The sequence below is a fragment of the Leopardus geoffroyi genome, chromosome B3, assembly GCF_018350155.1.
Source record: "Leopardus geoffroyi isolate Oge1 chromosome B3, O.geoffroyi_Oge1_pat1.0, whole genome shotgun sequence".
Classification (NCBI taxonomy): Eukaryota; Metazoa; Chordata; class Mammalia; order Carnivora; family Felidae; genus Leopardus; species Leopardus geoffroyi.
Genome location: NC_059337.1, coordinates 45,454,211 through 45,477,452, shown reverse-complemented (window position 1 = coordinate 45,477,452; position 23,242 = coordinate 45,454,211). Strand labels below are relative to the sequence as shown.

Below are 23,242 nucleotides of genomic sequence, written 5' to 3'. Positions count from 1 at the left end.
GATGGAGCAATCTGCTAGACAAAAATAAATAAGATCTAGAGAAAATGAATACTGGAATCAGCAAACTCAATCTAACAGACGATATTGAACCTTTTGTTCCTTGAATAGTTTTTTTGCATGGAACATTTAGTAAACATGTGCTGCAAAGCATACCCCAATACATTCAAAAAGTTAAGTATATTCCAGACCATATTTTTGATCCCAAGCCAATAGAGTAGAAATAAATAATGAAAATGATGGGGCGCTTGCCTGGCTCAGTTGATAGAGCGTGCAACTCTTGATCTTAGGGTTGTGAGTTCAAGCCCCACATTGGGTGTAGAGATTACTTAGAAGTAAAATCTTGAAAAAGTAAATAAATAAACAAATAAAAATGACCAAAACACTTAACTGCTTGAAAATGAGGAAACACAACTCTAAGTAATCCTTTAGATACCTAAATATCAAAAGATCAAAGAGGAACACAAAATGGAAATTAAAACTAATAAGGAAAGCACTTCACACTCAGGCTATGGACACAGCAGATACTGTTCTAAAAAAAAGTCTTTGTTATTAAGGAACTTAGTACTCCTATTTTAAAATTACTAAAAGAAAGAGTAAAACCAAAAGAAAAGCAAGAAAAATTAAAAAATACTTAAGCTGGCATTAAACAAATGAGAAATTTTAAATGGTTGAAAAGAAAAGGAGGTAAGGAATCAAGAGCTTTTTCTTTGCAAAGGGGAGAGGAGGTGGTGTTGGTGAGGGGAGTGTGAGGGACAGAATGAAGGTGGAGGAAGGGAGGGCAGAAAGGAAGCCATGTGCGAAAGAATAAGGAAATATTCCGAAGGAACATTGGTCTCTTGTGACCTAGGACTCCGGTTCTCCTGTCTGTCTGTCTGTCTTTCTGACTGTCGCGCTTCAACTCATCTTCTTTGCAGAGTGGTTACAGGGAGGGTGGGTTTTGGGGCCAGGCTGCTCGGTCAGTCCTGACTGGTCACTTGCCGTCCGTGTGACTTTGGGTGCATCATTTCATCCTGAAACACCGGGGACCCCAAGAGTGTGGATTTGGTACATGCTCAGTAAACACCAGGGGTGTCCTCACCATCCCCACCGTTCCTTAGACTTGCCAGGATGGCTGCTCCGCCAGGCCATGCTGTGTTGGGGCACCTGCTCTCATTGAATGCCTTTCCACGAGACCCCGTTCTGCTATTCCAGCAGAAGTGCTGTCATCAGATAAGTACCCTAAGAGGATCAGCATTTGCTGTCTTGGCTCTGTGCTAGACATTGTAGGTGCTTTTTGCGCAGCGTTTCGCGAAACATTTACTGTGCCCTTAAGAGTACAGTCACTTAACAGACGTTAAGTTTCCTTAACAGAGAAGGAAAAGGAAGCTCAGAGGACGTGACACATTTGCCCAGGGTCATTCAGCTAGAGGAACTGAATTTGGACGTGTTTGTCTGACACCCCCTGCCCAGCCCTGTCCTTGCTTGGTGTTGATTTATTACTTCCTGATCGATTTAGGGAGTCTTCGCCTAGAGCAATGACTATCAAAAAACAGCCTGGAGTGGTGGAAAGAGCTTTGAACTGTAAGAGCAAGAGTCCAGGGACCTAGTCCGAGCTTTCCCCTTTCTTGCAGCGTGGGGGGCCGGGGAGGTGGTGAGGGGCTCTGTCAAGTCATGTGGCATCCAAGTCTCAGTGTTTTTACTGGCAGATGAAGGGACTGTGTGTGTGTGTGTGTGTGTGTGTGTGTGATCTCTGAGGTCTCTCTAAGCATGTGTAAGTCCTTTCCGTACACGTGTATCTATCAGGTGGCTGTCAAAAAGGAGCTCTTAGGAATGGAGTTAAATGTTCTTATTTTTATCAAAAGTATAAAATGCTTTTGTACCAGCATATAAATTCTCAGAAGACCCTCTTAGTGGTTTTTTGTGTTGCCCAGGTACTCCAGGAGCAGATCCGGGCCCGGGACAACATCAGCTATGGAACTAATTCTGCCTTAAAGACTCTGGAGATGCGTCAGCTCTCCGGTTTGGGAGACCTTCGGGGGAGAGTGGCAAGGTAGGTGGTCAGGTGTTTGGGACTGTACTCATCGAAAGCTGTTTTTCATCAACTCCATTTTACAAAGTATATATTCACAAAGTCCCAAAGCAAATTCTTTGCGTTCTTCTAAGACATTCCCTCCTTTGCCCATAAAAATCAAGGGTAGACGTTCCACCTGATTATGAGCATACCACGATTTCTTATCTTGGAGTTGTGTTTGTGGAAGGAAATGATGGGAGGGCTCGGCTGACCTGTGTAATTTGGCCGGGTAATAATTATGTTTACTGTCTCCAGTAATACAAAGTTGAGACTTACATTTTGTATGTCTCTTTTAAAAATGTCATTTCCCTTGTAATTTATTTTTTTATTATCTTCTGAAAATTTTGGTCTGTGATAGATTGGAAATTTAGAGAAGATCTTTGACCTCAGGTAGTACGAAAGGTGCTGTTCCGGCCCCTTTCTACTGAAGGAGTGCTCCGTGCACCAGCACCATTGGAGTCACCCCAGAACTTGTTGGAAATGCACGATCTTTAAAATATTTATGGGCCTCTTCTGCCCTCTGCTGCTGTTAAGAGTCAAGCACAAGTCTACAAGGGGAGCTGTGGAGCCAATAAACAATTCAAATCAGGCTGAGGTGAAAATGAGGGTGGTCTGTAAAGGGTGAGACGGAAGAAAGAACAAGAACACAGGATCCAAGACCTCTTTGGAGCAAAGGAGAGTAGTGTTGGGGGATCTGTGCAAGACAACACACGAAGGACCTTAGATGCTGGGCATGTGTGTTTCGGTCTGCTGGGTGAACATCAGTCTTACAGCAGATGGCCCCACAGAATGAATGGAGGCCTAGTTGCCACTCTTGTGTAGTTATCTCTTCTCATTCGGGTCAGCGCCAGTCTTCTTAGCATGCCCTTTAGAGATGAACCCCCCACTGACCTCCTTATCTCTCTCGACCTTTGCACTGTACCTTTTGTCAGTAATCAGCTACTTGTTAGTCCCTGAATGGGTCATGCTCTCCCATCTCTGTGCCTTTGCATGTGCTTCTTCACCCACCATGCCTTTCCCCCTTCTTTTCTAACATCTAATCAGACTTTCAAGTTCAGCTCAAATGTCACCTCCTCCAGGAAGTCTTCTCTGATACCCTACTCTCCTGAGCTCTCCAAGCATTCTGTTCTATTGAGTCTCTCTACTGTTTTCAGAGTACATTTTTATTTTTGTAACCTACATGCATAGAACAGTCTCTGGAGAGCAGTAGATTCTCAATACGTATTTGTTTGGATGAATTAATGATCTAGAAAAATGACTGTAATATGACTGAAAAACTTGACGTCTTTTTGTGGAGATTGGCTTAACAGAAAGCCCACTCTGTGAGACCTCCCAGAAGAGTGAGAAGTTAGAAGGGCTTCAGAGCTACAGGGCAGAATAGGGACTTGTGGAAAATTTTGAGGATCTGCCTATGCACTTCAGTTGCAGATGAAGATTATGTGAGGCCAGCTATGTACGAGGCTTAGCACAGGGCATGGCATGGAGTGAACACAGAGCAAGTGGGAGCGTTTGTGAATCTCAAGGGCAGCGGCAGTGACATTATCCTCATGAAACTGTTCTAATGACCAAATGGAGAAATGACTTTGAACTATTTTCAGGAATTTTACATTTTTCCCGTGCAGTTTCACATTCAGTTCTTTATGCAGTACGTTCCTTCCCTATAGCAAATACTTTTGCAGTGAAACAATCACAAACGTTTGTTGTGAGCACCACCTGTTTTTGCTTTGTTTTGTGGTTCTACTGGTCTTTCCCCTGGAATGCTAATAAGACTTTGTTGGAATAAACTTCTGTGGAAAAAAAAAATCTTTGGCAAAGTTTTGGCTTTCTTGGATTGAATTGGAGGAGTATGAACGTGCTAAGTGATGGTCTTAAATTACTAGGCTGCTATATTATTTCAGGTTTTATTTTATAGTGTTTATGGATCCACCGGTGATGCCCTTGGTAGGAAGCTGGCCCTGATGCTCCCCCTTGTGCTTCTCTGTGAAAGTGGGGGGCACCCTCACCCCACTAAGAGTGGCATGCTCTGAACAGACTTTCTTAGAGAGTTTCCCATTTCTCCCTAAAGCAGAGCTCAGGGAGGCCAGCTTTCCTCTTCCTCCTGGAACAGTGGGTCCATTATTTGGCCTGTCTTCTTCATTTTTCCCAGTGCTCAGCGGCCACTTCCATTCCTCCTTGAGGTCTGTTTTCATGGTGCCAGAGTTTTAAAGGAGAAATAGCTATATACTGACGCAGGTGTGCAAGTTCCCTCCAGGTAAGCAAGTCCAGGTGCAAAGGAAGAAAATGGATAAATTAGACATCATCAGCTTAAAAAATCTTTGGCTCTTTTAAATAATGCTGTTATGAACATTCACAGACAAATTTCTGTGTGGCCATATGTTTTCATTTCTCTTGGATATATATATATATATACCTAGGAGTATAATTGTTGAGTAATGTGGTATTCTATATTTAACCTTTTGAGGAGCAGAACAGCCAGACTGTTTTCCAAAGCGATTGCACCATTTACAATGCCACCGGCACTGCGCAAGGGCTCTGATCTCTCCACGTCCTCACCAACACTTTCCTTTTTGATAGAGCCAACCTAATGGGTAGGAAGTAACATCTTGTTTTTGATTTGCATTTCCCTAGTGACTAATGGTGCTGAACACCATTCAGTGGGCTTATTGGTCATTTGTAGATCTTTGAAGAGCTGTTTATGCAGATCCTTTGCCCATTTTTGATCTGGATTAATAGTCTTTTTATTATTGAGTTGCAGAAGATCTTTATATATTCTAGATTCAATTCACTACCAGATACCTGATTTGAAAAAGCTTTCCCCTGCTCTAAGGGTTTTCTTTTCACTTGACTGGGTCCAATTGGTTCTTTTAAAAAATGATTACTGTCTCTTTGTTGATATTCTCTATTTGATGAGACATTACCATTATACCTCCCTTTACTTTTTTTTTTTTTTTTACAGTTTTTATTTATTTATTTATTTTGAGAGAGAGAGGCAGAGAGAATCCCAAGCATATCTGTGCTGTCAGCCCATAGCCCTGTGCGGGGCTCCAAGTCACAAACCATGAGATCATGACCTGAGCCGAAATCAAGAGTGAGAAGATCAATCACCTGAGCCATCCAGGCACCCCATACCTTCCTTTACTTTTCTAAATCATGTTTTCTCTATTTCTTTGGTCATCCAGTGTTTATAATGGCTGCCTTAAAGTCTGTGTCTTTTAAATCTGACATCTTTCCCTCTCACTGCCAGTTTCTTTTGCCTGCTTTTTTTCTGTGTTTAGTTCATATTTTCTGGTGTCTTTGCTGGATACTGGATACTAACAGCTCCTTCCCTCTGTTTGCTTTGGTTGGTTGTTTGTTCAGTGACTTGGCCGGATTGTTTCAGAGATGTCTCTTTCTCCGGCAGTATGAAGCATCTAGCGCACAGGTGCCCGGTGATGTCAGTGATCTTAGCAAGACTCTCTCTTTTCCCTGATCTTTTTAAAAATTTTTTTGAGAGAGAGAGAGTGAGAGTGAGGGCGCTCACTTGCCAGGGAGGGACAGAGGAAAAGAGGGAGAAAGGAGGCCCCACACCCAGCAGAACCTGACTGGGGCTCGATCTCACAACTGTGAGACCATGACCTGAGCTGAAATCAAGCGTGGAACGCTTAACCGACTGCACCACCTGGGGGCCCCTCTTTCCTTGATCTTTTATTAAGCCGTCTGCCTCTACAGGTATCACGTCCAGATCTTCATCGCCATTAATTTCTGGCAGATTGCTGTACAGGGATTGTTTCTGACAATACCCTGGGACATAAATTGCTCTGGAGTCTGATTCAGTTAAATTATTGCCAGCCCTTAAAGGCTTAATTATGTATATATACAAGAATTATTATATGTATAGGTAATTATAACATGGAACATGAACAACTTAATGTTTTAAATGTCACTGCCTTTCTGGGAGCCTGGGTGTTAAGCAACCGACTCTTGGTCTTGGCTCAGGTCATAATCTCGCGGTTCATGAGATCGAGCCCCCACCTCAAGCTCTGTGTTGACAGTGTAGAGCTTGCTTGGGATTCTCTCTCTCTCTGTCTCTCTCTCTCTGTCTCTCTCTCTGTCTCTCTCTCTCTCCCACTCTCTCCCTCTCCCTCCCTCCCTCTCTCTCTCTCCCTCTCTGCCCCTCCCCCTTCTCATGCTCTCTTTCTCAATATAAACAAATAAACACTAACAAAATTTGTTTTTAAGATTTATTTTTGAGAGAGAGAGACAGAGACAGAGACAGCATGACCAGGGGGGAGGAGGAGGAGCAGGAAGGGAGGAAGACATGGAATCTGAAGCAGGCTCCAGGCTCTGAACTATCAGCACAGAGCCTGACTCAGGGCTTGAACTCACAGATCGTGACCTGAGCCAAAGTCGGACACTTAATCAACTGAGCCACCCAGGTGCCTCTAGGTAAATATTTTTTAAAAATAATAAAAAAAATGTCACTGTCTTTGGTGTGCTATGCCACCATGTCACAAACTGTAAGAGATGTTTACTTTAAGCATGTTGCCTGGTCAGGTCTGTGGCTAGACCTTTGGTACTCTGTTAATGAACTTCTGACCACGTCTTCGCCACTGATCTGATAACCAGATGAAAAGTTATTCTGCCACACAATGGCTACAACCAAGAACTGCACCTGGGAGATAACAGTTATCCAAAGACCTGAAAAGGGAAATTTTGAGACGACTACATTATTGGTTCATTTATAACATAACAGGATAAAATAGGGCAACTTGTCAGATTGATTGCAAATTCTCGTTTAACTAAAGCTGTTGAGCCATGCACACAGCTATATTTAGAACTCTGAGGCTGTCTTTTATGAGTGTTTTTTTTGAAAAGACAGGAACAGTGTCGTTGATTCAATATTAGCTGAGGTGGCAATATAGCTTCCCCCTTTTTTCTTATTTATTTATTTAGAAATAATTTGCAGGGTGCCTGGGTTTCTCAGTAGGTTAATCTGACTCGATTTTGGTTCTGGTCATGATCTCACAGTTCATGAGATCAAGTCGTGTGTGGGGCTCTGTGCCAAAAGTGCAAAGTCTGCTTGGGATTTTCTCTGTCCCTCTCTCTCTGCCCCTCCCCCCTCTCAAAACAAACAAACAAACAAACAAACAAACAAACAATTTGAAACTTACAGAAAGTTTGCACGATTCACCAAGTGTTAACATTTCGTTCCATTTACTCTATTCTTTCTTTTTTTTAAGTGTTTTTATTTATTTTTGAGAGATAGAGAGACAGAGTATGAGGTGTGGAGGGACAGAGAGAGAGAGGGAGATACAGAATCCAAAGCAGGCTTCAAGCTCTGAGCTGTCAGCACAGAGCCCAACATGGGGCCTGAATCTGTGAACCAGCGAGATCATGACCTGAGCCAAAGTTGGGCACTTAATCAACTGAGCCACCCAGGTGTTCCAGTTCTGTTCTTTCATATGTAATATTTTTATGCAGCATTTGAGAATAAGGATAACTTTGTTTTTAACATAAGAAAACCAGAGTTGATTTCATTGTGTATGTTTTCTGATGGCAGGCTTTGGTATCTAACCTTGCAGCCCTCCCTGCCTTCCCCACCTGCTTTGTCCCCTTACTTATAAAGGTACGAAGATGAAGTGTGTGGTATTAAACAGTCAGAAACATTATGAAATATGTAAAGTAAAGAAAAAAATTAAGTTCACCAGCCCCTTGCTCTGTTTTTTATTCCTTACAGGTAACTAATATTAACAGCTTGATGTCTGTCCTTTCAGACTTTTTCATACATAGTTATGAGGTAGTAATTTATCATTGTAGTAACATGATGATTTGCAGCCTCACAATTAATTAACAATCACAACAGTCTGATTTTGATTTTACAAAGTATTACATATATTATTCTGCAACTGAAGTGTTCCCACATAACAGTACTTTGTGGGCTTTCTTTGAGTATATGCATAGTTCTAGTATACTGCTTACTTGGGTATGGAGTATCCTGCTACAATTGTGTGCCATAATTTATTGTATTTAACTACTGCTTGGTGTTAATGGAAATTTGTGTTGTAGTATTTGTGTTTCCAAGTGAGAAATAATACTGAAGCCAGGCCAAAGCTAGGGAAAATCAGTGAGCCATGAACTTCAGGATAATTTCAAGATCTTTCTAAATAACTTTTTCAAACAGAGTCCATCCCTCAAACAGCTTTGCAAAGATAATGAAACTGGTCGGATGTAGTGATACCTGACAGTTCCGCTGTGTTTGGATTGGAAAATAAAGCTTTTGTATAATATTTTTGTATTTCATGGTATGTTAAAACCCATGATATCCCCAAATAAGATTTAAATAATATTTTGCTAAACAGTTATGAACTCAAAAAAGAAAGGTCTTTATTTGGTGTTGGTTTTACCATCATTTGTGAAGTGAGGGATGATTTAAGACTAAAGGAAGTAGTATGAATCAAGTACTTTGCACTGTACAGTAATTTTCTGTGTATTCATCCGTTCACAAATACATTCATCCATTCACAATATCTGTTGGGCCTCTTCTACATGTAAGGCAATGAATGGGGCACTAGGGTTTTTGTGATGAAAAAGGCAAATGTCGTCCCTCTGTCTTGCTGTTTATATTCTGTCTAGGAGGGGACACAGATGTCAAACAACTTAATGCCAAATAGTTATTTAATTTCACTTGTTATTTGAATGATTTATTTGTAGATATTTGGAGTTTTATTTTTTTAATATTTTTAAAGTTTATTTATTTATTTTGAGAGAGAGAGAGAGAGAGAGAGAGAGCACGCGCGTGCACACACACGAGTGGGGGAGGGGCAGAGAAAGAGGAGAGAGAATCCCAAGCAGATCAGGACAGTGCAGCACCCTATATGGAGTTTGAACTCATAAACCATGAGATCATGACCTTAGCTGAAGTCAAGAGTCAGATTCTTAACTGACAGAGCCACCCAGGTGCCCCGATATTTGGGGTTTTCTATAGAAATCATATCATTTGCAAATAATGATAATTTTATTTCTTCTTTTCTGATCCTTGTATCCTTAGTCTCTCTTTCTTGTCATCTTACAATGGCAAACCCCTCCAATACCGTGTTAAGTAGATGTGATTGGGAGCATCTTTCTCTTGTTTTTTACTTCAATGAAATTATTCCATTGTTTTTCCATTTTGAATGATAATTGCTCGTGTTTTTTTTTTAACATAGATTTATCAGATTAAGTTTTCTTCAATTCCTAATTTACTAAGATTCTATGAACTTGTATTGGGTTTTCTCAAGTATTTTTTGCATCTGTTCAAATCTTTTTATATCCTTCCCTTTTGATCTGTTAATGCATACTTAGCAAAATGGCTAGATATATTAATATACAAAAGTCAGTTTCCTTACTATTAAACAAAACATACCAAAATGAAGATACCATTTAAAATAAAAGCAGAGAATATAAAATAACTAGGCAGAAATCTAACAAAAATTGCTCAAGACCTCTAAAGGGAAAAATTTTTTTTAATTTGATTAAGAAATGATAAGAGGGGCGCCTGGGTGGCGCAGTCGGTTAAGCGTCCGACTTCAGCCAGGTCACGATCTCGCAGTCCGTGAGTTCGAGCCCCGCGTCGGGCTCTGGGCTGATGGCTCAGAGCCTGGAGCCTGTTTCCGATTCTGTGTCTCCCTCTCTCTCTGCCCCTCCCCCGTTCATGCTCTGTCTCTCTCTGTCCCAAAAATAAATAAACGTTGAAAAAAAAAATTAAAAAAAAAAAAAAAAGAAATGATAAGAGAGGCACCTGGGTGGCTCAGTTGGTTAAGCGTCCGACTCCGGTTCAGGTCATGATCTCATGGTCTGTGGGTTCGAGCCCCATGTCGGGCTCTAGCCCCATGTCGGGCTCTGTGCTGACAGCTCAGAGCCTGGAGCCTGCTTCAGATTCTGTGTCTCCCTCTCTCTCTGACCCTCCCCCGTTCATGCTCTGTCTCTCTCTGTCTCAAAAATAAATAAACGTTAAAAAAAATAATAAGAAGAAAACATAAGTAAATAGAGATAGATATTATATTCAAGGGTAGGAAGTCTTAATATTTCTGAAGATATCAATTCTTTCAAATTAATTTTTAGAATTAATGAAATTCCAGTTAATATCCTAACAGAGTTTTACATTGAACTTGATAAAATGACCCTAATGTTTATATGTAAGGGTTAAGAGTGAAAAATACCCGGTACGCTTCTGAGGATGACCAGAGAGGGGAGAATTGCCCTACCCGGTAGCAAGACTTGTTGTGAAACTCTATGTTATTGGCTTAGGGGTAGAGAAAGTGAAAATGGAATAAAATAGAGCATGCACAAATTGGACTGTGACCACATATGTGTGGGCCCTTGGCACATGTCATAGATGGTATAGCAGATCAGTGGAGAAAGGAGGGATTGCTCATAAGTAAAGCTGAAAAATATATTATACATATCAAAAAAGAGTAATTTCTTTTCTACCTCCTACCAGATACAGAATCAGCTCTGGACGGGTAGAGGGCTTAAGTGCTAAAAATAAGACTTAAAAATTTTTAATAGAAAAATATAGATGAATATCTTTTTGATCTTTCGGTAGGGGAGAATTTCTTCTTGACATAAAAAGCATTGATGGATTTGATTATATTAAAATTTAAAACATTGCTCATCAAAAGACCCTTTAAAGAAGAAAATTAAATGTTACAAACTGAGGACGATATTGGCTGGTAAAGGGTTAGTGCTAAGAGCATTTAAAGATTTCCTGCAAGTTAATAAGAATAATGCAAACAACCCAGTGTAACAATGGGTGAGAGACATGAATGACATTTTACCAAAGCAGAAACATATGTGGTCAACAAACACGTAAAGAGATTTAACTTCAGTGGTTAATGTTGAAATGAAAATTCAAAGCACAAATTATTTTTTTTTCACCCAGTTGATTGGCATCTGAAACGTCTGAAAATAAGCGTTAGAGAGGATGTGGCTTCTTACAATCTCTTATTCCTTGCTAGTGGGAGTATGAATTAGAATCTGATCTTACCTCCCAGTGTTGAACATTCACATACTCCATGATCCATCAGTTTCTGCCCGAGAGAAATTCTTGTATAAGGGGTCTTGTTAATAGCAGCATCATTCACAGTAGAAAATACTGAAATAACCCAAAGTGCCCATCAATGAGAGCATGAACAAATAAATTGTAACAAACAACACAATATTATTCTGTTGTCAAAATGAGCCTCAGTGCTGTATGGCAATATGGATGAATCTTAGCAATATAATAGGTGGAAAAAATAAATACCAAAATATTGCATATGACATAATGTCTTTTTTTTTTTTTATAAGTTTGTTTATTTAATTTGAGAGAGAGTGCGAGCTAGTGGGGTAGGTGCAGAGAGAGGGAGAGAGAGAGAATCCCAAGCAGGCTCCACACTATCAGTGGTAGAGCCCGATATGGGGCTTGAACCCAAGAAACGTGAGATCATGACCCGAGCTGAAACCAAGAGTCAGACACTTAACCGACTGAGCCACCCAGGCGCCCCTGACATAATGTCTTTTGTAAAAGTTAAATTCAACTAAAACATGCATATATATACTTTTAAGAAGTGCATGCTAAGGTTGTCTGGGTAGCTCAGTTGGTTAAGCATCTGGCTTTTGATTTTGGCTCAGGTCATGATCTCACAGTTGCAGAGATTGAGCCCCTTCCACGCTTTGCTCTGACAATGCAGATAGAGCCTGCTTGGGATTCTCTCTCTCTCCCTCTCTTCTGTTCTGCCACATTCGCATTCCCCCTCTCTCTCTTGCTCAAAATAGACTTAAAATAAAAAAAAGAAATAGCATGCCATCATATATATACACACGTATTTACATATATATGTACTTACATACATGCATGTGTATATGCAATTAACTGTCTTTTAAAATTTTATTTTATTTTATTTGAATTCCAGTACAGTTAACATACAGTGTTATTTAAGTTTCAAGTGTCAATATACTGATTCAACACTTCCAAACATCACCCAGGGCAAGTGCGCTCCTTAATCCCCATCACCTACTTCATGCATCCCTCCACCCACCTCCCCTCTGGCAACCACCAGTTAAGAGTCTGTTTCTTGGCTTGCCATTAATCGTCTTAATAGGAAAACAAGGGAATGATGACACAGGATTCAAAATGCTTACTTTCATGGGAGCCATTACTCAAAATAATTAACTGAACAAAGTGAGCCATGCTTGGGCCAGTGATGAGAGTATATTATGAAACAAGAGTATGTTATGGAAGATATCCAAAATAATAACAATAATAAGTTTTAATCGCAAGTCAGTGAAAGATTTATGTGGGGCGTTCTCCAAGTATGTAACTGGTGTGTCTCATCTGGGGGCTCTGGGAAGGCTTCCTTAAGGATGTGACTTGTGTGCTTAGCTCTGAGGGTGGAATGGTAAGTACCCATGTGAAGAGGTCAGGGAAGAACATTCCAGATAGGAAACAACATGGGTCAGGCCTTGAAGTGGGAAGGAGTGAGGTAAGTTCGAAGCCCTGGAATATAATCAGTGTGACTAGATGAAGAGGGGAAAAGAGACTGAGGTGTGTGAGATGTTGCTGGAAGTTAGATGGATAGGGAGCAACCCTTTTGGGGCATTTTAAAGGATTTTGGCCAGTATTCTAAAATAGTAGCAAGTTAAACAGCAGGCATTTATACAGATAAAGAATTGTACTTAGTTTGCTTTTTTTTTTTTTTTTTTTTTTTTTTCTTTCCTGAAACTTTGTTTCTTTGGGGCTAATACCTAGATTGAAAGGCACACAGAAATGTATTTATGTTTCAAAATTTGGGGCATATACTGCCAGGTTGCCCTCTAGAGAGCTTGTAAAATGTATTTTTCCACCAGTAGTATGTGATATAGCTTGATTCTACAAACTTTCTCCAACATTGGGCATTCACATTCAAAAAAGATTTCCAATACAGAAGAACAATGGCATAATTATTGCTTAATTGTATATATTGTACTATGAATATTGAAAATATTTAAATGCATATATGCAGTTTTGTCAGATTATTTAAAATATTTTTTAAAAATATTTTAAGTATTTAAGTCAATATTAAAAAAAAATTGTTCCATTAATTTTTTTCCTGAAAAGGATTATAGCATTTTAACAACATGACTGAGCTAAACAAGTTGTTCAGCCTCAGGTAAATGTGAGTTAGTACCAAGAAATGACTTTTATTTTTATTTTCTTGTTTTTAAAGAGGATGTTTATTTTTTTATTTTTTTAATGTTCATTTATTTTTCAGAGAGGGAGAGATAGAGCACAAGTGGGGGAGGGGCAGAGAGAGAAAGAGAGAGGGAGACACAGAATCTGAAGCAGGCTCCAGTCTCCCAGCTCTCAGCACAGAGCCTGACACAGGGCTCGAGCCCACGAACCAGGAGATCATGACCTGAGCTGAAGTTGAACACTTATCTTACTGAGCCACCCAGGCGCCTCCCAAGAAATGATTTTTAAAAGACTGGAATAATTGATCTGGTAGCTTACTTTCTTCAGAGTCGACAATAACTTAAATTTACCAATAATTTTCTCAGGTTGCTCACCTTTGTTTCTTGCATCCCACTCCTTCCTGTGGGTGCTTTTTTTTTTTTTTAAAGATTTTATTTTATTTTATTTTTTAATGTTTATTTATTTTTGAGAAAGAGAGAGAGCATATGCACAAAGGAGGCAGAGAAAGAATGGGAGACACAGAATCTGAAGCAGGCTGTAGGCTCTGAGCTGTCAGCACAGAGCCCACCGTGGGGCTTGAACTCACAAACTCAGATCATGACCTGAGCCAAAGTCAGACACTTAACCAACTAAGCCACCCAGGCACCCCTAAAGATTTTATTTTATTTATTTATTTATTTATTTTTTAATTTTTTTTAACGTTTATTTATTTTTGAGACAGAGAGAGACAGAGCATGAATAGGGGAGGGGCAGAGAGAGAGGGAGACACAGAATCTGAAACAGGCTCCGGGCTCTGAGCTGTCAGCACAGAGCCCAACGCAGGGCTCGAACTCACGGACTGTGAGATCATGACCTGAGCCGAAGTCGGACGCTTAACCGACTAAGCCACCCAGGCACCCCTAAAGATTTTATTTTTAAGTAATCTCTACACCCATCGTGAGGCTCAAACTTACAAGATCAAGTGTCACGGTCTCTTCTGACTGAGCCAGCCAGATGTCCCTGGGTGCTCTTTTCTTTTTACTGAAGTACATGATTTAGTGACTCTTTCAGTATGGGTTTGTGGTCAATACATCTCTTTATCTTTGCATGTTTAAATCTGTGTCTGTCTTTGTTTTGCCTTTATCCTGGGATGATAAGTTCTTTTTCCTCACTCCTAGGATGTTTCTCCACCCTTCTGTCTCCTTCTTTTGGGGGCTTCTCAATTCCTCTTTCACTTAGGTTGGCATCTCTTTATTTGTCCTCCTTGTCTCTTACCTGTTTTTTCATGTTTCGCATCGCTGTCTTTGCTTCCTTCTGTGTGAGCTCCTTGCTACTGTCTTCAAACTAACTGACCATCTTCAGTCAGGTCCAGTCTAGAATTTTTCAGGTCTGTGAAGACACTGTGTAGTTTACTTCCAGGATTTTCCATTTTTCTCTCATCCACTTGTTCTTCTTTCCCCTCTGCCTTTTTTGTTTAATAATTCAGAGTTCTCGTTATAGATATTAATCTGTCTTCGATTTTTTTCAGTATCTTAAACATATTTATTTAAGAACTCATTTGGTCCAAGTTTTTTAAAATTTTTTTTTTTCAACGTTTATTTTTGGGACAGAGAGAGACAGAGCATGAACGGGGGAGGGGCAGAGAGAGAGGGAGACACAGAATCGGAAACAGGCTCCAGGCTCTGAGCCATCAGCCCAGAGCCCGACGCGGGGCTCGAACTCACGGACCGCGAGATCGTGACCTGGCTGAAGTCGGACGCTTAACCGACTGCGCCACCCAGGTGCCCCTGGTGCAAGTTTTTAAAAATGTTTATTTATTTTTGAGAAAGAGGGTGGGGAGGGGCAGAGAGAGGGGAACAGAGGATCCGAAGCAGGCTCTGCGCTGACAGCAGAGAACATGAGACAGGGCTCGAACTCATGAACTGTGAGATCATGACCGGAGCTGAAGTCAACTGCTTAACCCGCTGAGCCACCCAGGTGCCCCTCATCCAGGTTTTCGTTTGTTTGTTTGTTTTGGTTTGTTTGTTTTTTGAGCTTTCCATAGCTAGTAGGGCCCCACTCAGACCTCTGGTTTCAGTTACCCTGGTTCCTGTGTTCTGTCACAAGTGTGCTCCTGTGTGCTTCCTGAGTGGAGCCGGTTCTTGCCCGTCTTGCCGCGTGGGAACTAAAGCTTCTTCTCGCTTCTGCTGGTTTTCAGATATAGAGCCCTTCAAGCTCCCAGCACCGGCCATAGCAAAATATACGCTTTGCTCCATCTCCTGCACCATCTGTCTGCTTTCTACTTTCCCCCATACTTTTTTTTCCCTCCCATTATTTTTTGTCCTTGTGGATTTATCCCTTTTTAAAATTCATCTGGAGTCATCTTGGTAGGTTTTCAGGAGGGAGCCAAAATAAGGGCACGTGTTCAGTCCACCATGTTTAACCGACAGACCAGGTAGTAGTTTTAATTTGCAACATTTTCGTGCAAAATGATTAGGAAATCAGTTAAATCTTATTGCTTATTAGAAAGCCTACAAAGCACTGGCATGTTCTTTAATCTTTATTCATGGCTTATACACTCTAGATCAATATTTTGTTTTTTTAAGCTTGTTGCAAATATTTTGTATGACTTAGTCAATGAGATTCTTTTCAGTGTCTGAGTCACTCAGGGAACAATTTATAAAGCTCGTTGAGGCCTAAATGCAGATCTACATCTTAAAGAATTCATTCCCGGTGCTTTTAGGAAGATTGCAGACCGCTGATTTACTGAAACTGGGACCTGTCACTGGCTCCGTCTTCAGTCTGTGTATTTATAATGACTTGTTCAGCAAGTTCCCAATCTTCTGAGCTGATTTGTCTGATTTGAGGGATAATGAACAAGAACAAAATGTCAGATAAAATCTCCACCAGTAACAGAAGAAAATATACATGTAAGCTGAGTAGGGTTTTTATAGTGGTGGCATAAGAATCTGTTTTTAAATTTCTGGATTGTATGGTATGTGTACTGAAGAAAAAAGTTCCCACTATGTCTTCATTTTGTATAATTAGTATGTGACACGTAGTGGCCATTCTACAAATACTTATTGACTGAAAGAGTAAATTATGGAGTGGGGTTCCCACTGTCGCCTCTCTGCTTCTGCTACCTATTGCCTTGAACCTGACCTAACTTTCATGACAGTGACTCTAACCCACATTTCTCTAGCTCTGGATTCCTTGTAGTCCAGCCACATTTCTGCTTCATGGGGACCCCAGAGAAAGATGGTAGGATAGTGCATATTCCATAAAATTGGAACCCATTCTTCGTACCTGACCGTTGATGAAAATATTTTCCTTGTGTAATTATTTTTCTGATCAGAAAAATTATACATACTTATTGCGGGAAAGTTATACAATTTAGAAAAGAATGAAAAGTAAAATAAAAATCACACATGATCCAAAGATAGCTGGTTAATATTTTGCATGCTTCCTTGTAAAATTTTATACGGATATATGACTATATGCATCAAGGTTCGGTCAAGAAGACAGAAACCACTCTAAGTATTTTAGCAGGAAGGTATTTAATCCAGGAGGTTAGAGCTTGCATAGCCTTTGGCAGATTTAAGCAAGCAAAGTGAAGGAAACTGCTGTTGGCTTTCAGGAAAGTGGGATGTGCAAGAATCACAGAAAGGAGCCATTGAAAACATCAGCTGCCTATAACATGGGAGTGAGTGATTTGCAGGAGTGTGCCTAGAAGTGGCTGTAAACCTCTCATGTGCAGTTTATCCCATGTCTGCCCATCCCTGCCAGGGGAACATAAGGGCTTCTCTTCCACCTCTCTGTATAAGTAATTTACGGTTATTTACAACCAGCTGCCAAGGTTGTTTGGGAAGTACAATTTTTGGGCCTCTGCTCCCTTGATACAGAGAACATTCACAAGGAGCACAAATGCTCTGTCAGTTTTGTTTCATTTTTTAATTTTTTTTAAATGTCTCTTTATTTTTGAGAGAGAGAGAGACAGAGCGTGAGCAGGGGAGGGGCAGAGAGAGAGGGAGACAGAGAATCTGAAGCAGGTTCTAGCCTCTGAGCTGTCAGCACAGAGCTCTACATGGGGCTCAAACTCACAAACCATGAGATCGTGACGTGAGCTGAAGTCAGACGCCCAACCAACTGAGCCACTCAGGCACCCCAAAAATGCTGTGTCAGTTCTGAGCAATCCAAATATATGACTCTTTTCCTGTTGTCACCAATCCTCCAATATGTTTCTTCTATGTCTCTCGCCATTAATCATGAACATCTGGCTATTTTTTATTCTAGGCAGATACATTGTTTGAACTTCTGCCAACTGTGGTGGTTTCCCTTCCTTAACACCCTTGAGATCCACTCCCTAGTGGGCTTTTAAGTGTCAGTAGTCTACTTCTGGAAGGTGTCAGCATATTGACGACTTTCGTAACCAGGTCTGGCTTTTCCTCCGCTGGTCCACCTGGTCATCAGGAGCTCCTCAAGAGGCTGTATGTGTGAGTTAAAGGAAAGTTGGCAGAAGCAAGAGTATATGCCACAGGAGTGTGGGCTCATGCAGTGTACTTACGCCTTTGGGACCTATTTAAGCGTGATGTCTATGCTTTTCTTCCCCTTGAAGATGGAGCACTGCTCATATGCCTCCCTTTATGGCTTGGTGCTCAGGATGGACTGGCCAGATTGCTTGGTCACTTAATGTCCCGTGCTCAGGAACTCATTTGCTACCAGGGCCCAGCAGCAAGCCAATGGCTACTTTTCAGAGCGGGATGATTGGGTTGGAACGGGGCTGACTTAGTTTCGTATTCCTAGGGAGCTATTCTGTGAATTTCCTACTAGGGCTCGACACAGGCTTCGCACACGGCTTCTCTGCCACAGATACTTTGAGCACCATTGGCACTGCCAAGCTGTGAGGCCCAAGGGACTGAGCAGCCTACACTGCAGCTCAGACCCGCTGCACAGCCTTCTCGAGCCCTGGACCCCACTCAAAGCTGACCGTCTTGAGGCGATTTGGTAAAAGGTTAGGAGTAGTACTTTCAAATGTAGAAGGAATTGCCTTCATGATCCAAAGAAGGCCCAGAGAACTTAGAGGCGTGGAGGTGGCACTGAAGAGTGACAGACCCCGTCCGGCACGCTGTATAGGCCTTCTGTAATTGGGCTCTTACTTCATGTACAGTTTTATACTCATGAGCATTGTAAAGCCTTTGCTCCTTTGATGGTGACATCCCTACTCTTATTAAGCAGCATCCCTGTGGTTTAACTTAAAACCCATAACGAGGGGAGCTCTCTATATTCATTTGAACCTCTGTGTAAAAGAATGAGTCAAAGTACAGTTTCTTTGAGTGGGATTGTGTGTTTGAGTATGTCAAGGAGCTTCAGTGCTTGTTTTTAAACTTCACTCAGAGTTAGCTTTGTCGTTTGCCTGGACAGGTGTGACGCCAGCATAGCCAGACTCTCTGCAGAGCACAAAACGACTTATGAGGGGCTCCAGCACCTGAACAAAGAACAGCAAGCTGCCAAACTTATCTTGGAAACAAAAATCAAAGACGCAGAGGGGCAGGTATGGCCTACTTCAGGTAGCCTTTTAAAAGTAGGTAATTTGTTCTTAGCTAAGAATAACATGGTGATGAGAAACCAGTCGGGACGCCTAGCACATGCATATCTTTTCCTCATTTCTTCTTTCCCCCTGTTTCAGTGCAGTGGCCCTTCATGGGTACAGCAACCAAAGCGCCAAATTTTTTGGTAGAGTCCTAATTTTAAAGGTTCTTTTCCCTCATTCCTAAAACAAATAATATATTCCAGAAATTCTAAATTATGGCTCCAAAACTACTTCGTGCATAGGTAAATGATCAGGCATTCTGTTATATGCCATGTCCTCATTTTTGGTTCAGGAAATAGTTACTGTCCTGGGACTCATGTTACGTGCTACCTCATCACATAGTCTTTGGTGGGAAAGGATTCAGACAAAGGTAGAGGTAGGCTGGCCGGTGAATTTTAGAGTACTCCACCTTGAAACACAGATCAGTTTTATAAAGCATAACTTTTGGCATTTCACCATTTGCTTTTTGGCCACTTAAAAGCTTCCCTTTGCCATCAAGGGGCCTGTCTTCTAGGATTTGCCCCACAGTATCTGCCCTACTTGCTATTCTTCATGCAAAGAGGGACCATTCCAGTAAAAAGGGGCACCTGGTCACTTTGCTGGAGTAAAGATACTTGTGTTCAAAATACATTCAATAAAGATCTAAATCTGCTTATGTGAAGGACACAGGTATTCTAAAGCCACCAAAAAAAACCCCACAATAAAACAAAATTCCAATAGTTTTTTTTCGGAGAATGAGTAAGGACAGAATTACCACAACAGAAAATAAATGCTCAGCAGATACTAAGCTTCTTGGTGGCCGAGCCAAGTCGGATGCATATAGAAATCTATAGAAGGAGACATACTTTTTTTTGTTCTGGATCTAATAAATACTTGTCCCATGAATCTGTGAGTGAGGAATATCGAACACCGTAATTCCTGAAGAAACTAAAGACATTTCATATAGGACGAGTTTCTATTAACTCTTAGTAGAAAGACCAGGGAAAGGGGTGGGTGGTGGGAACCAGGAGTAGGAGGGATGGAATTTACAAATTATATTTTCTGGTGACTTGACTTGATATGGAGGTAAATCTGGGACCTCAAAGGATTTTGCAAGTGATAAGAATTCCATTCTCTATGTCTAGCAGCCACATTAATGGTAGAAATCCCAAAGTAAACATAACTGTATTTTGTGCCAGCAGGTGGAAGTAGTGGTCCTGGGCAGAAACTAGGCTTGCTCATCAGAGAACTATAAAGTTAAGTACTCAGAGCGTCATGGATTTTGGCATCACTCCTGGTCTTGATTTCTGATGAGTGTGTATGATAGAAAATGGAAGTGGAAAGATGAGGTGAACTGCTAAAAGAATATATTAAATTATATTGAATCTTAATGTCATCGACTAGAATATAGCTTACCAGATGTTATCTGAAACTACCTCTAAAGATCATATGTGATATTACAAGCAAGATTTCTTTCCCAGATTTCTCAGCTTTTGAACAGAGTGGACTTGTCGATATCAGAGCAAAGCACCAAACTGAAGATGTCCCACAGAGACAGTAACCACCAGCTGCAGCTTTTGGATACGAAGTAAGTAGTCAGCTTATAAACGTTTTTTTTTTGGTTCGAGTTCTTGATAACCCTATTCACTAGTACGGTTTTTTTCCTTTTCATTTTTATTTATCACATAAAACAAACTGAAAACAATAATGGAAGTTAAGAGGAAAAGTTTTCTTGTAGCATGTTGCCACTTTACATTCCTTCTTATGGTTTTTAGTAGTTGGATAATTATCTATTCATCCAGTAGATATATAGCGAACACTGGCCTAGTTGCTAAGGATCCAGAAATAAAGAAAAACAGACTCTGTTCCTATCCTTGTGGAGTTTATAGTCTAAGGAGTTGATGAGCATTAATCAAATAGTGACTTGAGTGAGTGTATGCCTTATTATTACTAATGGTTGCAATTGCTTTGAAGAAAAGGTGCATGGTTGTGGTAGGCTGAATGATGGTCCCCCAAAGATCACCATGGCCCGAGCCCTGTGAATATGTTACCTTATATGGCAAAAAGGGACTTTGCAGATGTGATTAAGGATTTTAAGATGGGTAGGTTACCTTGGATTACCTCGTAGACCCCATGTAATCCCTAGAGTGTCTGTAAGAGGGAGACAGGAGGGTCAGAGTCATGAGAGAAGGTCACGTGATAATGGAAAAAGAGACTGGAGACTCAGAGATGCACTCTAAGGATGAGGAAGGGGCCACAGACCATGAAATACAGGTGGCCACTAGAAGCTGAAAGAGGCAAAGCAATGATTCTCCTCTGAGAGCTTCCGGAAGGAACCACTTCTGCTCACACTTCAATTTTAGTGCAGTGAAACTGATTTTAGACCTCTGACCTCCAGAACTATGAAAGAATAAACGTGTTGGTTTAAGCCATCAAGTCTGTGGCAATTTGTCACCACAGCCACAGGAAGCTAATACAATGAATGGTGCTATGAGGCCTGGTTATGGGGCCTCCTTCCTGAGGAGGTGATGTTTGAAGTAAGAGCTGAAGAAGAAATGGGATTCACTAGGTGAAGAGTGAGGTAAGAACGTATGGGATGGAGGAGTGTGGCATACAAGAAGCTGCAAGATGGCGAGGGTGGCTGGAAGAGAGATGGAGGGGAAGTAAGGCCTGGGGAGGAGGCAAGCCGGCAGCAGGGCCTTGTAGACCATACGCAGGGTTGTTGTCTCTGGCTTTAGTGCAGTAAGGACAGCCACTGAAGGGCTTGAGGCAGATGGGGTGATATAATAAGATTTATAGTTATTTTTAAATGGCCTTGGTGGCAATCAGAAAACGGTGGGGCACCACGGTAGCTCAGTTGGTTGAGTGTCGGACGTTGGCTCAGGTCACGATCGTGAGATTCAGGAGTTCGAGCCTCACTCACATTGGGCTTTTTGCTGTCAGCACAGAGCCGGCTTCTGATCCTCTGTCCCTCTGTCTCTCTGCCCGTCCCTTGCTCATGTGTTGCCCCCCCCCCCCAAAATAACTAAAAACATTAAAAAAAGAAAGAAAAAAAAAGAAAGTGAATCAAAAGGGGCCAAAGCATGGGGCGCCTGAGTGGCTCAGTTGGTTAAGCATCCGACTTCAGCTCAGATCATGATCTAGCGCTCAGTGAATTTAAGCCCTGTGTTGGGCTCTGTGTGGACAGCTCAGAGCCTGGAGCCTGTTTCAGATTCTGTGTCTCCAGAGACTCTCTCTCTGCCCCTCCCCTACTCACACTGTGTGTGTGTGTCTCTCTCTCTCTCTCAAAAATAAATAAAGATTAAAAAATTTTTAAAAAGTGGGGGGCAAAGCAGAGATGGGGACATCGTCAGGCGGGGGCATGGCTGCAGTAGTGTAGGTGGGAGAGGTGTGCACTAGGGTGATTGTAAACTATCCAGTCAGCACCCTATGATGTGTTATACTTTCCCATTTTGTTATAGTAACACTTTGAACTGTACTTGCCCACAGTGAAACTCATCATCTGCCCTTCTGCTCAGTCACAAAACCATACATCTTCTCCCAACATGAATCTTCAGGAGTTTGGCATTTTCCTGCCTAAGCAGAGCCAGTCATCACTATATGTGTGTGTGTGTGTGTGTGTGTGTGTGTGTGTGTGTGTGTGTGTATTTGACTTAATATATTGTTTAACAATGATCATAGTGTGGAACTTTCTTAGAGACTTGTGGAGATTTTAAATTAATCATTCTCCTGGTCCTTATATCTTATCATCACCATATTTAATATTGTGTCAAGATTGTTGCTGAGTTAACAGGAATTCTCTTATGACAAGCATGTTTCTTTTTTCTCTAATTGTCTGTATTATATAATCGTTGAGTTATGTCACCACTTCTCATAGATCCTACACGCTTGCCAAGTACAGAAAAATCTCTTCAGTCCTCTTCCTTCCATCACAGAGGAAAAAATAAACATGTTGGTATTTTTTCCTATGTAAATTACTTCGTTAGGAGATATTACTAGTCAGCAGACACGAACATCTTTATTTTCCTTCCTACAGTTTAAAGTCTAGAAGTCTAGACACAAACGCTCTTCACAGGGGAGAGGGGACAAAGCCTGGGGCAGAAGGTCAGATTGATTACCCAAAGGGAAAACCCTGGTTGGGTGAACTAGGGAAAATGCCCTTTCCACAAAGAGAGCCTAAGGAAACTCACCTGTCTAAATCTTGGCTCTGGGTAGAGGGATAGAAGATATTCCTTGAAAATTCAGGACCACAATATAGCCTTTATTTATTTTACTTACTTATTTTCAGTAAGCTCTATACCCAGCATGGAGCTTGAACCCATGACCCTGAGATCTACCAACTGAGCCAGCCATGTGCCCCCACAGTACAGCCTTCATATAAATTTAGAGCTAGAATTCACATTACCCAAGCAGCTTGAAGAAAACCACAGTGGACAGTTTAATCTTAGAATGATCCTGTTTTGGTGGTGGCTTAAGAAGCTGGAAGAAACAGATG

At 41.2% G+C, this 23,242-nt stretch overlaps 1 protein-coding gene across 2 annotated transcripts in view; it reads left to right on the top strand.

The window, feature by feature from the left end:
- The window catches only part of FAM81A (family with sequence similarity 81 member A), a 78,315-nt gene that overhangs the window by 41,025 nt on the left and 14,048 nt on the right, over positions 1-23,242 (top strand). For both annotated transcript variants that reach the window (XM_045449579.1, XM_045449578.1), the window contains exons 4-6: positions 1,911-2,029; positions 18,600-18,729; positions 20,229-20,335. In XM_045449579.1, coding sequence (XP_045305535.1) covers positions 1,911-2,029; positions 18,600-18,729; positions 20,229-20,335 — 356 coding nt within the window. The remainder of the gene's footprint in view (positions 1-1,910; positions 2,030-18,599; positions 18,730-20,228; positions 20,336-23,242) is intronic.